The sequence below is a fragment of a genome, unplaced genomic scaffold (genome assembly GCF_019419815.1).
Source record: "Pyrus x bretschneideri cultivar Hongxiangsu unplaced genomic scaffold, Pyrus_bretschneideri_v1 Contig28, whole genome shotgun sequence".
NCBI classification, from domain to species: Eukaryota; Viridiplantae; Streptophyta; class Magnoliopsida; order Rosales; family Rosaceae; genus Pyrus; species Pyrus x bretschneideri.
The window spans coordinates 3,537,007-3,550,517 of NW_025999590.1; the positions used below are offsets into that span (position 1 = coordinate 3,537,007).

The 13,511-nt window shown below is 40.6% G+C and overlaps 2 protein-coding genes across 3 annotated transcripts; one reads left to right on the forward strand and one right to left on the reverse strand.

Moving 5' to 3' along the window:
* Nucleotides 1-3,462: 3,462 nt before the first annotated feature.
* On the forward strand, nucleotides 3,463-11,238 carry LOC103955430 (protein ESSENTIAL FOR POTEXVIRUS ACCUMULATION 1). Of its 2 annotated transcripts, none has more exons than XM_009367322.3 (10): nucleotides 3,463-3,630; nucleotides 4,272-4,360; nucleotides 4,543-5,460; nucleotides 5,541-5,652; nucleotides 5,744-5,938; nucleotides 6,265-7,032; nucleotides 7,160-9,776; nucleotides 9,983-10,170; nucleotides 10,252-10,311; nucleotides 10,582-11,238. In XM_009367322.3, the coding sequence occupies exons 1-10, from the start codon at nucleotides 3,561-3,563 to the stop codon at nucleotides 10,953-10,955; spliced, it is 5,391 nt and encodes a 1,796-aa protein (XP_009365597.2). In that variant the 5' UTR covers nucleotides 3,463-3,560; the 3' UTR covers nucleotides 10,956-11,238. The 2 variants fall into 2 exon arrangements, with proteins under 2 accessions (XP_009365597.2, XP_009365598.2); XM_009367323.3 differs by having other exon boundaries at nucleotides 3,464-3,630; nucleotides 5,747-5,938.
* Nucleotides 11,239-11,874: 636 nt separating this feature from the next.
* On the reverse strand, nucleotides 11,875-13,480 carry LOC103955427. The gene is made up of 3 exons (XM_009367320.3): nucleotides 13,144-13,480; nucleotides 12,794-13,018; nucleotides 11,875-12,237 (listed from the first exon to the last, which is right to left on the reverse strand). Exons 1-3 carry the CDS (start codon nucleotides 13,405-13,407, stop codon nucleotides 12,160-12,162), a joined length of 567 nt encoding a protein of 188 aa, XP_009365595.1. The 5' UTR covers nucleotides 13,408-13,480; the 3' UTR covers nucleotides 11,875-12,159.
* Between the last annotated feature and the right edge of the window lie 31 nt (nucleotides 13,481-13,511).

Here is a 13,511-nt window from a genome sequence, read left to right on the forward strand (position 1 = left end):
TATCATATGCCATTTTGTTGTTTGGTAATATTAAGTTGCCCTTAGGTAGTTTAGTTACAAAAGGCAAGGGCAAGGGCAAGTCCATCGGTTCTTGAAAGGCATAGTCAAGGGCTGCCTAGTTGCCCAAAACACAAGAAGTTGCTCTAGCGGGCCATTTTTGGAGGGCGATTCATGGGCTCCACCAAGCCAGTTGGACTGCCCAGCTAACTTATGTTAGACATTGAGCCTGTTGATAATGAATAATGCCAGTGTGATGTCAACAAGTGGAGGCGAGCCACGTGACAGACAACAAGCGATGGAGCCCAATGACTATTTGCTCTGTGTGTCCTACACCATTGGATTTTCAACGGTCTAATAATTTAACAGTAAAAAAAAATTTGAAAAAACTATTGTACCACGTGGCACCCATTAGAATCTTACTTTTGTACTTGTGTTTTTTCTTTTTACATTTTCTTTATGGAACAATATGTAACAACTCGTCCCAGGATTTACGGAACAAAAAGGGTATTTTTGTATTTTCACTAAGCTTGGGGATATTTTCCTTTTAAAAAATGATTTTTGGGTCTTAAATGGTGTGCCCAAGGGGGCCTACCATTGATTTGTGTCCCCGGTCTCTCTCTCCCTTTTCTCTCAGTTCTCTCTTCTCCCTCATTCTCCCTTATCACTCCATCTCGGCTTTCTCTATCTCAGCCCCCTCCGAGGATTTTTCTCACCAACAAACAACACCACAACAACATCAATATCTCCATTAACACCATAGTGAGCTTAGAATTGAAAGAGAACACCCTAAACCCCTCCATTTCTCTCAGCCTACACTGTTCACCGAAGTTCTCCAGCAAGTTTCCTCCTCTTCCAGAGAAAGTAAGCCTTAAACCTCGTCCAAAAGTTGTAGATCATGTCTTAATGTATGTTGGGAAGTGGTTTTAAGAAGTGTTATCAATGTTTGGACGTAGGAACCTCACAGGGAAAACTTCCCCAGTTTTCCGATGAGCACCGCCTATTTCGAGGCAATTTCTAGCCAAACCATAACAAGTTGGCAGGCATGCAAGGTATCAATCTATTCGCATCACTGAGTACTACAACTTTCCTTTTTAAATGGCCACCTCAAAGACCATCGGGCCTTTGGTCCGTTTCAGACCCAAGCCCAATGCCCTTTTTATTATTTTGTTTTGTTTTAAATTATTTGTTAAAGGCTTTTGGGCTGTGAGTTGTTGGGGGCCCCGAGCCTAAGCCCTAAACCCAATTTTCCCTCATGCATTTTCTTTTTAAATCTAAGGCCTCAGCCTTTGGGCCTCCCACCTAGGCCCGAGTAACCCAAAACTTAATCCTAAACCCATTAAATCTCAGCCCACCAAAATAGCTAAACCTTTAACCCATTAACCCATTATCCTAAGCCCAACCTACCTAAACCTAAACTAAGTCCAAACCCTTTAAGCCTAACCCGGTCCAACCCAAAACCCTTGACCCGGATCCGTTGACTTTGACTGGTTAACGATCAACAGTGACTTTGATCGTTGACTTTTCGGGTTTTCGTCCGAGACCTCTCCTAGGCTAATTTCAACATCCTGGACCCGTTTTTGAAATTTGTCTTCCCAAATTCAATCATTTGAGTAAAGTTTGACTAAATGTACCCTTTATGTGCTTAGGGGCAATTAATTGTGGCGTTTCTGTCTTCGCTAGTTGCGTGGCTCTTCGGCAGCTAAGTACTATGAGTGGACCCCTTATAAAAATGCATGTTTTGATAATAGAAATGCATACATAAAAAACATGATTTGATGATTATGTTTTATAAATGTTTTATAAGATCACATGCTTACTGAGACTAGTTTGAATTATTACTATTTTTCCTATAAACCGTGTTCTTATAAAATATGTGATGGATGACGATATGATATTTAGAACATGTTTAGAACACATCTTTATAGTATAGATGGTGGATGACTTTATACTATGAAGTTACTTTTCAATATATGTATGTTCAATGGTTTTGTACTTACCTAGTGGTCCTTATTCCGCTACGGGATGTAGGGATAGATTCCGGTCCGTCCTAGGCAACGGTTTGGTGTTGGTATAGCGCCTGCAGTGTGTTTCCTCTGGCTATTAGCACAGGGACGGGGAGCCGGCATGGTGCCTGGGGGTTATCGGACATTCACTAGTGATTATTATATATACAAGTTATGATTTGAGACATTGCACGGCATGCTAGTTTTCGGAAAACCTATGTTTATCATGATATATATGTGTTTTCATAGAACCTGGGGGTTAGTACGTTGATAATTGTTTTATTATATATATATATATATATATATATATATATCAACTTGGTCCACTCATGTTTGTTTTGCGCCTCCTTCAGGACTTAGAATCGAGGCATACAATCCCAGCGTCAAGGCACTTCCACATTGACATCTTCAAGTCCTCTCGGTATAGGATCCGTCCTTTGTTTCGTTCAATTTTATATTATTTCTTTTAGTGTTTTAGTTAGTTTTATGCTCTGAACACGTTTCTTAAATGCATATTCATTATTCTTTTATATTTATAAGCCTTATCTACCCCTTGTTTTCAGCATTTGCACTTAATAAATGGCTTTCGTCACCCTTGGGTGTCAGCCAACATAGAAAAGTGAATAATCTATCGAGATTAAATCTTTTGCACTTACTTTGTGTGTAGCCTTTATCATAAATTGACAAGTATTAAGTTTATGACAACAAAATTAAAGAGAGTTAAGTTAATTAATAAATGTCAATTAATAATAGAGGTCACAAATAACACTCACAAATAAATGCAGAAGATTTAAACTCTAATTTACTTGATGCGGGTGAATAGTATATGGAGAAAATTGTAGCAATAGTCCCTAAACTTTAATTCAATTGGAGCAATGGTCCTTCAAATAAAATCCATGACCATTGATACCTTAATTAATCAAAATGTGCGTCTATAGTTGTTTTCGTCAACTCTGTTAAGACACCGGTCAAAATAAGTCATGTTGGAAAGATCATTGCTATAATTGAGTTAAAGTTGAATGATTATTGCTTCAACCGAGTTAAATATAAGGGCCATTTATCTGATTAGGTTAAAATTGAGGGACCCTTACAACAATTTTTTTCATTTGGTTTTCAATATTTGCTCTTTTATTCAGCTTTGCATTCGTGGCACGTGACTTATTTTTACAGAAGTTATAATGGACTTGACAAAAAATACCATAAATGCACGTTTTGATGAGTAAAGAACTAATAATCAATAATTTTTAGCTAAAAATCATTATTCAAATTTAATTAAAATTAAAAGACCTAGAAGCCTCAAACATCTGAAAAAGTAAAAAACAATCACGCGTTCTTTCAAGGGTGTTAAAGTAGGGTGATGCGTGAGACAACAAATCGATGCTTTGCTAACGTGAGCCGCTTGATCAAAATGCCGAATCTACCCCTGCCACATTTATCTCCCTTCATTTTTGTTGCCCTTATTTCCCACCCTTCGCATTCTCTCTGTCTTACCTCACTACCAAAGCGCAAAAGGGTTTCTTTGGCTTGCTCGCTCTCTGCAACTTCAACTGATCATCCATGGCCGACCTCTCCAGCTCAGCCTCTCGCCGCCAGCTCTCCGTTACCACTCCGCCCCAGATCTCCAAAGGTATTTCCTCCCTCGACCTCCTTTGCCGTCTTGATTTTTCGCATTTCCCCTCCACCCTCCGATACCAAAAACCCTAGATTTTTGTGTCGGTTCTGATAATTAGCTCGCACATTAATCGTTGTCGTTGCTGTTCGTATTGGCGTTGATGTTTTTCGTAGCCGAGTTTAGGGTTTTGATAAATATTCCGTAGTTAGGGTTTTGATAAATATTTTATTCCTAGGGTTTTGATTAATATTGGTAAATGCAATTAATTTTCTTAGGGCTTTTAAATTCGATTTTACATTTTCCTGTTTATTGGTCGGAACAAATAATTTTATGAATTCAATGAGGATGCTCCAGGTATATCGTAATATGGTTCACCATAACAATTTCCCATGCTTGCCGGTTGTAGTAGTATTTTGAATCATAAACTTTATCAAAGTTCAAGTTTTGACAAGCCTTTCTCAATTCATGTTTTGATTGATTTCGATTAATATTATGAATTCATGTTATAATGTTTCGTCATTCAATCATGTTTCGGTGTTTTAGGTTTTCCCTTTTCTTTGGAATAATTGTGCTTCACCATTTAACTGTGATTCTGGTTGGATTTGTTTGGTAATTCTCATATAATTCTAAATTGTGTTTATTTCTGGTGTACACAGGTGGACAAGGTTCTGAGAATCTTATTCCCCTTTCACCGCAATGGCTTCTGCCTAAGCCGGGGGAGAGTAAGACAGGAATGTTAACTGGGGTGTGTTATCTTCTCTTTCATAATTGTATATTAATCTGCTTCCCTCAATTGCTGCTTGGTTTCAGAAGAAAATTTTGTTACATTTATTCCAATTAGTATGCACTTCTATCTTAGTTATCAAAATAAGATCAGAATATTGCTTCAGAGTTTCGCTGTTATTTATTTCTTAAAAATAAATGCAGGAAAAACCTCCCAGCCCAAATCCATCCTTTGGCAGTCGCTTGGATACCATGAAATCATCAGGTAATGGTGATGAAATTCGTGATACCCAGAAGAAGGATGTTTTCAGGCCATCTTTGATGGATATGGAAGCTGGTGGTCGTCGTGAACGCTGGCGTGATGAAGAAAGAGACACCAACTCCTCAGGACGCAAAGATCGTTGGAGGGATGGGGATAAAGAAGTTGGTGACACTCGCAGGATGGATCGATGGATGGAAAATCCATCTGCAAAGCACTTTGGAGAAGCACGTCGTGCCCCACTTGAGCGGTGGACTGACTCAAGTAACAAGGAATCCAATTATGAGCAACGGCGAGAGAGCAAATGGAACACGCGCTGGGGGCCTAATGACAAGGAGGCAGAAGGTTTGCCTGACAAGTGGGCAGACTCTGGTAGAGATGGTCTGCATCTTGATAAGAGTTTGTCTCATGTTGGAAATCATGTAAAGGATGAGAAGGATGGGGATCACTACCGGCCTTGGAGATCAAACTCCTCCCAAGCCCGGGGAAGGGGAGATCCTTCTTATAACCACACTTTATCAGCAAACAAGCATGCTCCTACACATTCATCTAATTGGGGGCGTGGAGAGATTACACCTCCCAGCTTTTCTCTTGGTCGTGGAAGGGGTGGCTCTGGTGGAGGCTTTATGAACAGCAGTCCTACTATTCCTCAGTCTATAGGAACTGTATTGGACAAAGTTGAAAGTGAACATGGAGAGCCTTATCCATTAAGGTATAGTAGGACGAAGCTGCTTGATGTTTACAGGAAGGCTGATATGAAATCATATCAAAAACCAGTTGATGGGTTTATAGAAGTGAGCTCTCTTGCGGTGGATGAACCATTGGAACCTCTGGCACTTTGTGCACCGAATTCTGAGGAAATGGTAATGCAGATCCATTCTATTATTTTGTGATTACTTCTGATACTTTTGTTCATGCATTTGAATATTTTTTGTTTGTGCAGGCTCTTTTGAAGGGAATTGACAAAGGAGATATAGTAAGTAGTGGTGCACCCCAGCCTTCTAAAGATGGAAGGAACCCAAATGATTTCACACAGTCAAGAAGACCCAAGCTTGGTAGTTTTGCTGGTTCAAGATATTTAAAAACTATAAATGCATGATCCTTTTCAAGTGGGAATTGAGTTGTGTTGGAACTGTTTTGTTTTAGCAGGCAGTAGAGAAGATTTACCCCTTGCACTTGGTGATTCTAAAGATGAAAGCATTGCTAGGTCAAAAGGTGGTCTTCCGAATTATTCAGAGGGTTCTTCTTATGAAAGGCAGGTGCTTCATCATGGATCCAGCCTAAAAGGAGAAATAACGCAGGAACATGAGACATACTCAGAGAACAATTTCAGATCGGAAGGTATGTTGATGTACAATATGAAAAGGATGTTGAAACATCAATATGCACGTTGGTAAAGGTTACGATTGGGTGGGCTGGAAAAGTTTGGTCTAGATAATTTAAACTCACCTATGTTTTTTGAATGGAAGGGAAAATGCTAACCTCCTGTTCACTGCCCATGTGGAACTGGTTTATTTGATTCTTGATTCAGAATTTTACATTCTTTCTTGAGATTATGTTTCAAAAAAAGAAGGACCCAAATGATTTTACTGGCCTTTTTCAGACGTGTTACTAGCCTGAGATGGGTCTCCCTATTTAAATTTACTCAATGTACTTTCTGTTTGCAGCTTTTAGAGGAGACAGTGGTCCTTTCATAAGGGCTGAGGAGGCACCTGTTAGTGCAGATTTGAGCATGCAGGGAGGTGTTACTGCTCATTCTGGTTCTCCATGGAGAGCTTCATCACAAGGTGAACGCTCACATACAGTCTTGCATGATTGGCACGAGATTCCCGGTGATATTAAGTCAAGAACTCCTGATATGGGCTGGTCGTTAGGATCGAAAGATCTTAATAACGAATGGGAAAGTAGGGATGAGGCAAGATGGAAAACCAGTGATGATCCTGTAACAAGGAGGCAGCGATCGGGAATTCTAGATAGGGAACAAGAATTGAGACAACCTCAGCAGCTTTCTCCAGAGGAGCTTCAGCTTTATTATAAAGATCCTCAGGGAATAATTCAAGGTCCTTTCTCTGGGGCTGACATTATTGGCTGGTTTGAGGCTGGATATTTTGGCATAGATTTGCAAGTTCGCATAGCAGGTGCAAAAAATGATATGCCATTTTTGGCACTTGGTGATGTTATGCCTCATTTACGAGCTAAAGCTAGACCACCGCCTGGATTTACTGCACCTAAACCGGAGGTTGCAGATACATCAAGTAGGCCAAACTTTGGTAATGTTGGGATGATTCAAGCTGGTTTAAGTGAGATAGAGATAGCAAGAAATGATCCAAGGAATAAACAGGGCTCGACAACAGAAGCTCAGAATAGGTTTCTGGAGTCACTGATGTCTGGTAATCCAAGTGGCTCACCACTTCATAAGTTTCCTTTTTCGGAAGGTTGGTGATATTAACATATGTTTTACATTTCAAGTCTAATGTTTTCGTACTTTCTGAAGCTTTATTCGTGCTTTAGTTTCATTTGTCCTGGCCTCTTGTGACTTGGATCTCTATGTTTTGTTGTTAGGTTTACAAGGATTTATGGGAAACAATCCTCACGCTCATAGTGGATTGGATAATCTGTTGGCCAAGAGAATGGTTCTTGAACGACAGAGGTCTTTTCCTAATCCTTATCAATATTGGCCTGGGACGGATGCTTCATCTGTGATACCTATGTCGGAGATTGTCCCAGATGCAAACCCCCTCTCTTCAGTGGCTGAAAATCCAAGTCAGCCTCCTCATACCCAAAATGCTGACCTCATGTCCATCCTTCAAGGCTTAACTAACCGGTCATCATCTGACATAAATAATAGTGCTGCTGGTCGGTCAACTTTTCCTGTCCAAGGTGGCTCAGAGCCACTCCAGAGTAATTTTCCTCCCCAAGCCCCACTCCAGAGTAACTTTCCTCCCCAAATCCCACTTGGGTTCCAACAGCAGAGGCTGCATCCTCAGAATCAACAATCTTTACTCTCTCAAGCTATTGATAGTTCAAGTATTTCAACGCAAGAGAAATTACTATCTTCTGGTTTCTTACATGATCCACAAGTATTGAGTATGTTGCAACAGCAGTATTTATTGCAGTTACATTCCCAGGCGCCTGTTCCAACACAACAAATGTCATTGTTGGATAATTTAATGTTGCTCAAGCAGCAGCAACAGAAACAGGAGGAGCAGCAAATTTTGTTAAGGCAACAACAGCAGCTGCTTTCCCAGGTTATGCCAGAGCATCACTCTCAACAGCATTTTACTGAGCCATCTTTTGGACAGATGCAGGCTTCTGTGATGCTGAAAGGGATAGATCCCTCCCGGCTTCAGTCATCACAAGAAATGTTTCCAGTTGGTACAAATGTGCAGGTTCCTAATACGCAAAATGAACTTACTAGTAGTTATATGACTTTGCCTCCCCAAGGTAACCAAGATATCAGTCATAATGTTAGTGAGGGAGCATCCTCAGTACGTTTACCGCATCAAGTGCTTGGGAATGTTATTCATCAAAGAAGTCGGGATGTTACTCTGGCAGCACCAATTTCTATTCAGCAGGAGTCGCTGCCAATGTCCACAAATGTTGAGAGCTCACCGTTGTTTGATGTGATGACCAAATCTAGAGAGGTGTCCCTTGCGCAGGAGTCCATACCTGATTCTGATTTTCATGTTGCTAAAACCCTGGAAGAGGCAGCTGAAAACGCTTTCATAGCTGACCGATCTGCCGGGGTAGCAATTTCTCAGTGTGTTGCAGATCCTCTTCCATCATTAGGAGCTTTCGAGAAAGATGTACCTGAGCATATCAATGATGCGAATGTTCAATCAGGCAATCAAATTGAAGAACAGCAGATTGAAAGGGAAAAATACAATGATGAGGCTCCTACAGTGGTTGAAGCCAAGAATGTTGAAGTAAGAGGGCAAAGAAAGACTTCTGAGAAGAAGTCCAAGAAGCAAAAATCTGCCAAGGCACAGTCTTCAAGTGACCAAGCAAAAGGAGCATCCAAGGCGCAGTCTGAAGCTGAAAAGCCTGTTGTTGGAGATGCAAAATTGGAGAGGAGAGGCAACCGAGGCGGTAAGCCTGAAATTGTTACAGTGGAGGCTGTGGAATCCCAACAATCTGAAAAATTAGAGGCTGTGAAAGGTTCTGGAGATGATACGGAACCTCATGAAATCAGGGGTGATTCTAAGTTAGTTGAGTCTGTTTCTGGGCAGAGTACTCAAACACAGATTGGCCAGCGAGCTTGGAAGCCTGCTCCTGGTTTTAAGGCGAAATCGTTATTAGAAATTCAACAGGAAGAACAGAGGAAGGCACAGACAGAAGTGATTATACCTGAGATCACCATCAACTCCCCCAGTTTGATAACTCCTTGGGCCGGGGTTGTAGCCAATTCAGAACCAAAAATATCTAGAGAAACTCCGGTAGATGCAGATATTAATGACTTAAATGCTGGGAAGTCCAAAACTTCTCAAAACCCAAAGAGCAAGAAGAGCCCGCTACATGATTTATTAGCAGATGAGGTTTTGGCCAAGTCTAGTGAAAGAGATGATGAAATTCCTAATGGTGTGTCAACTCAGCATTCTTCACAAATTATGCCCACCCATTCAGAATCTATAGATGGCGATAACTTTATTGAGGCAAAAGACACCAAAAAGAGTCGCAAAAGGTCAGCAAAAGCAAAGGTTACTGGAACCAAGACCTCAATATCAGTTACTGCTGTAGATGTGCCTGTTAGTTCAAGCCCCACTGAGAAAGTCAAAAGCTCCCGTTCTGTACAGCAGGAAGTATTGCCTACAATTCCATCAGGGCCTTCATTGGGAGATTTTGTTCTTTGGAAAGGAGAAACAGCTAACCCTGCTCCTTCTCCAGCATGGTTTACAGACTCCGGGAAGATTCCGAAACCCACATCTTTAAGAGATATCCAAAGGGAGCAGGAGAAGAGGGTTGCTGCTGCTCAGCACCAAAATCAGATTCCAACTCCACAGAAATCACAGCCACCTCAAGTCACCCGCAATAGTGCTCCATCATGGTCGCTTTCAGCATCATCTCCATCTAAGGCTGCTTCTCCCATCGCGATTAATTCCCATGCATCTCAGTCAAGAAATAAAGTAGAAGATGACTTATTCTGGGGACCAATTGATCAAGCAAAGCAAGAAAATAAGCAGTATGATATTACTCCTTTGCTTTATGTACTATTCATTTGTGTGTTTGTGTCCACTTTATTTTGCTTTGAGACGGAAAGCTTAATGAACCTCAATTATATTGCAGGGATGAATATGGGGTTTGGCTCACAGCTCTAGTATATGTAGGGATCTCATTAGTGCTAGTTTGACCTGGATCTTGTGTTTTTGTTTGTTTCCCTGTGAGCAGGGCAGATTTTCCTCATCTTGCAAGCCAGGGCAGTCGGGGAGTGAAAAATACTCCTGTAAAAGGAACTTCGGCTGGTTCATTAGGCAGGCAGAAATCAGTGGGTGGAAAGTCAACCGAGCGATTACTTTCATCCTCACCGTCTCAGTCATCTATGAAAGGAAAAAGAGATGCCATGACCAAGCAATCAGGTAAAGAGTCATGGTACTTTTGATTTTTCTGTCAGAAATATTACTCGTCACCTATTTACATTGTTTTATTTTCCTTTGCAGAAGCCATGGGCTTCCGAGATTGGTGCAAGAGCGAGTGCGTGAGGCTTATTGGCACGAAAGGTATTGCATAATAGTACTAAGCTTCGTTAAATAGTGGGCAAAATCCATGGAGCCGGATGTTTTTTCCTATAATAATTTTGCTTTTTTCGTAGCTTAAAAAACTGAATTGATATTAGGCATTGTGTTGGTCCAAATCCATTCCTTCTCGTGATATTCAGTTTCATAATTGGCTTACTGATTTGAGAAATATAAGATTTGCTAGAATTTGTTCAGAAGAATATATCCTTTCAAGGTCTTATTCCTGGCTATGTCATTTATTTTTCTTTCCAGATACGAGTTTCCTCGAGTTTTGCCTGAAGCAATCCAAATCGGAGGCGGAGTTGCTTCTGAAAGAGAACCTAGGGTCGTATGATCCCGATCACGAGTTCATTGACAAATTTCTCAACTACAAGGAGTTGCTACCGGCTGATGTCCTTGAAATTGCCTTTCAAAAAGGGAATGACCAAGGGGGGGTCGCTGGGTTCAGCGGCGGAGACATGAATTCATACAGTGCAGATGTTGGGGATGTGGACCAAGACGGGTTCTCCAAAGGGGGCGGCAAGAAGAAGGGGAAGAAAGGAAAGAAGGTTAGTCCGGCTGTTTTGGGATTTAACGTCGTGAGTAACCGCATCATGATGGGTGAGATCCAGACACTGGAAGATTAGGGAGGATGATGAAGTTCAAAGATCAGAAGAGGCAGTTGTAAATAGTTTTTCGGCTTTTGGACTGTAAATGGATTTTTACGTTCATCGGTTTAGGATTTTTCTTACCTGCCCCCTTTCCTTTATCCCATATTTTCTGGATCTTCCGTCTTTTGTAGTAGTAGTAGTAAGTGCCAGCCAGCCAACGACAGCAGCAGTGCTATTTTTTTCTGCTCGAGCGATTTTGTATAACCTTAAATTATACAGTGGTAAGACTGCCTTAAATTATACCCTATTTTTTCACTTGGTTAAATTAGAGCTCGTTTAGAAGTGATTTTAAAATGATTAAAAGTACTTTTGATATTCTAGTGAAAATGCAAGGAGAGAATTGTAGCAATGGCTGCTTTAACTAAATTGCAACAATGGTTCTTTAATTGAAAATTCACGACCATTGGTTTTTTACTGGTCAAAATGTGCGGTTATGGTTATTTTTAGTAACTCTATCAAGATGAGCCTCGTTGGAGGACAATTGATACGATTGAGTTAAAATTGAGACATCATTGCTCTAATTAGGTTAAAGTCGGAGGGCTGTTTCTTCAATTGAGTTAAAGTTGAAAGATCATTATTACAATTTCTCAAAATGCAAGTGCATAGTTTTTTATTTTTTTATTTTATTTTGAACAAACGGTATTATCTACAGAGACTATCCTAAGGGGTTTGGAAAGTGGCTAAGCCTCAGCTAGTAATAATATGGTTCAAATTCATCTTTGGCGAGAATCGAACCGAAAACCCTTTACTTACAAGTAAAGAGGAATACCATTATATTGTAGTTTTAAACTTAAAAGAATTCAGTTTTAAACTCAATGTTTTTAATTTTAAAACTCAATTCTTTACACATACCATCATAAAACTTTCGCTGCAAAACAACCCTCAACACCCAGGATTGGAAATTTACTGTTTTTATTACTCTTAATTAAAAATAAAATATACAATTAATAAATCCCAATTAATGGGATTTCTGATGTCCAAAGTTCCCAACTAATGGGGTTCACTGAAGGACAATTCATATACCAGTTTTCATATATGCATCTTTTTCTTTTGCTCTGACTCCTGTGATGGGGTTGATCTGAACCCTAATTATATAACACATAGTTCCGGTGTGTGTCCACCGTCGTCCTCCGAAAACTTAAGCAAAGTGTTCGATGACGAGCAACTGTAACGCAGAATTCTAGCTGCTACTTCGTAATGTAGTCGCGTTCTTGCTTTCCTCGTCTTTCTTCGATCTCTTCTTCATCTCTCTTGTGTTCTGGACACAATAACAAACATAAGTAGTCACAAATCGCAATCACATATTGCTTAGGCTTCGATACAAATTTGTGAACTCCGTCACTTGAAAATTGCACAGATTTTTCGGGTGGAAATTTTCAGTGTGTTTTGATGGTTGGATAAGATCAAATTCGTATCAAATTAGACCAATTTATAACACTTCTTGACATTCATAGAGTTTCTTGAAGTCGATGCACAAACTCAAGGTTTTGAATTTTATGTCTCTTTTAAACGACTATTATATTTAAATTATTCTAATCTATCTGGATAAGAATTTGAACTCGGATGCAAGAGGGCAAACACACTGCCTCGGCCATCGCGCTTAACCTACATCTACTACTCAAGTTTTGAATTTATACTACATTTTTACTCAAATTATTAAGCTTACCGGAAATATCACTAAACTTTCGTGGCTAAAGCTAATCTTGCATTCTATAAGAGCAAGCAGATCATCAAGTAATTTAAAATTTAGCAGAAAAATGATCACACATTAACATAAAAGAGACTTGATTATGCAGATCAGAGGGCTTACTGACCGTTGATTGAAGAGGAAAAGGATCAAGAACGATGGAGCGGATGGACATCTTGGCAATCTCCGAAACGGCGGCGTCTCGAACGGCGGCAACATCGCTGGTCAAGTGCTCGTACGCCGCCTCGAAAGCCTCCTGCCAAAACCGCGGCAATCGACTCGTGCTGGTGCTGGTGGTCTGCGTGTACAAATCCCACATGTGCCTCACCACCTTCTCTCTCTCCTCCACCTCCTGCAAATCATTAATCCAGTATTGATCACTAATTAATTTTGTTTAATTCCAAATCCACGGTGATTAACGAAGAAATTAAGCAGATGGGTTAGTCCAAAGTACGAGAAAGATGCGGACTTTAGTACCAGAATGTCGAGATCGTCGAAGGTCGGGATGTCGAGGTCGTCGGAGAGGCGGGACAAGTTGCCGGTGGACCATTTGAGGGTGACGGAGCCGGTGAACATGGACCAGAAAGCAAGGAGAAGAATCGCCGCTAAAGCCCAGAACTTGTAGCCATTTTTGTCGAGAAAGACTCTGGTTTTCGAGGATGATGACGACGATGAGGCGTCCTTCCTGATCGCCGTTGATGATGGGATCGTTATCAGTGTCGGTGCATCGTTGTTCTTCATTGTTAGAAGATGAAGTTTTACTGCTGAGGAGTAAGAGAGAGAGAGACAGAGAGGAGAGACAGAGAGACAGAGAGACAGAGAGACGGTCTGGGACTCTCTGTGGA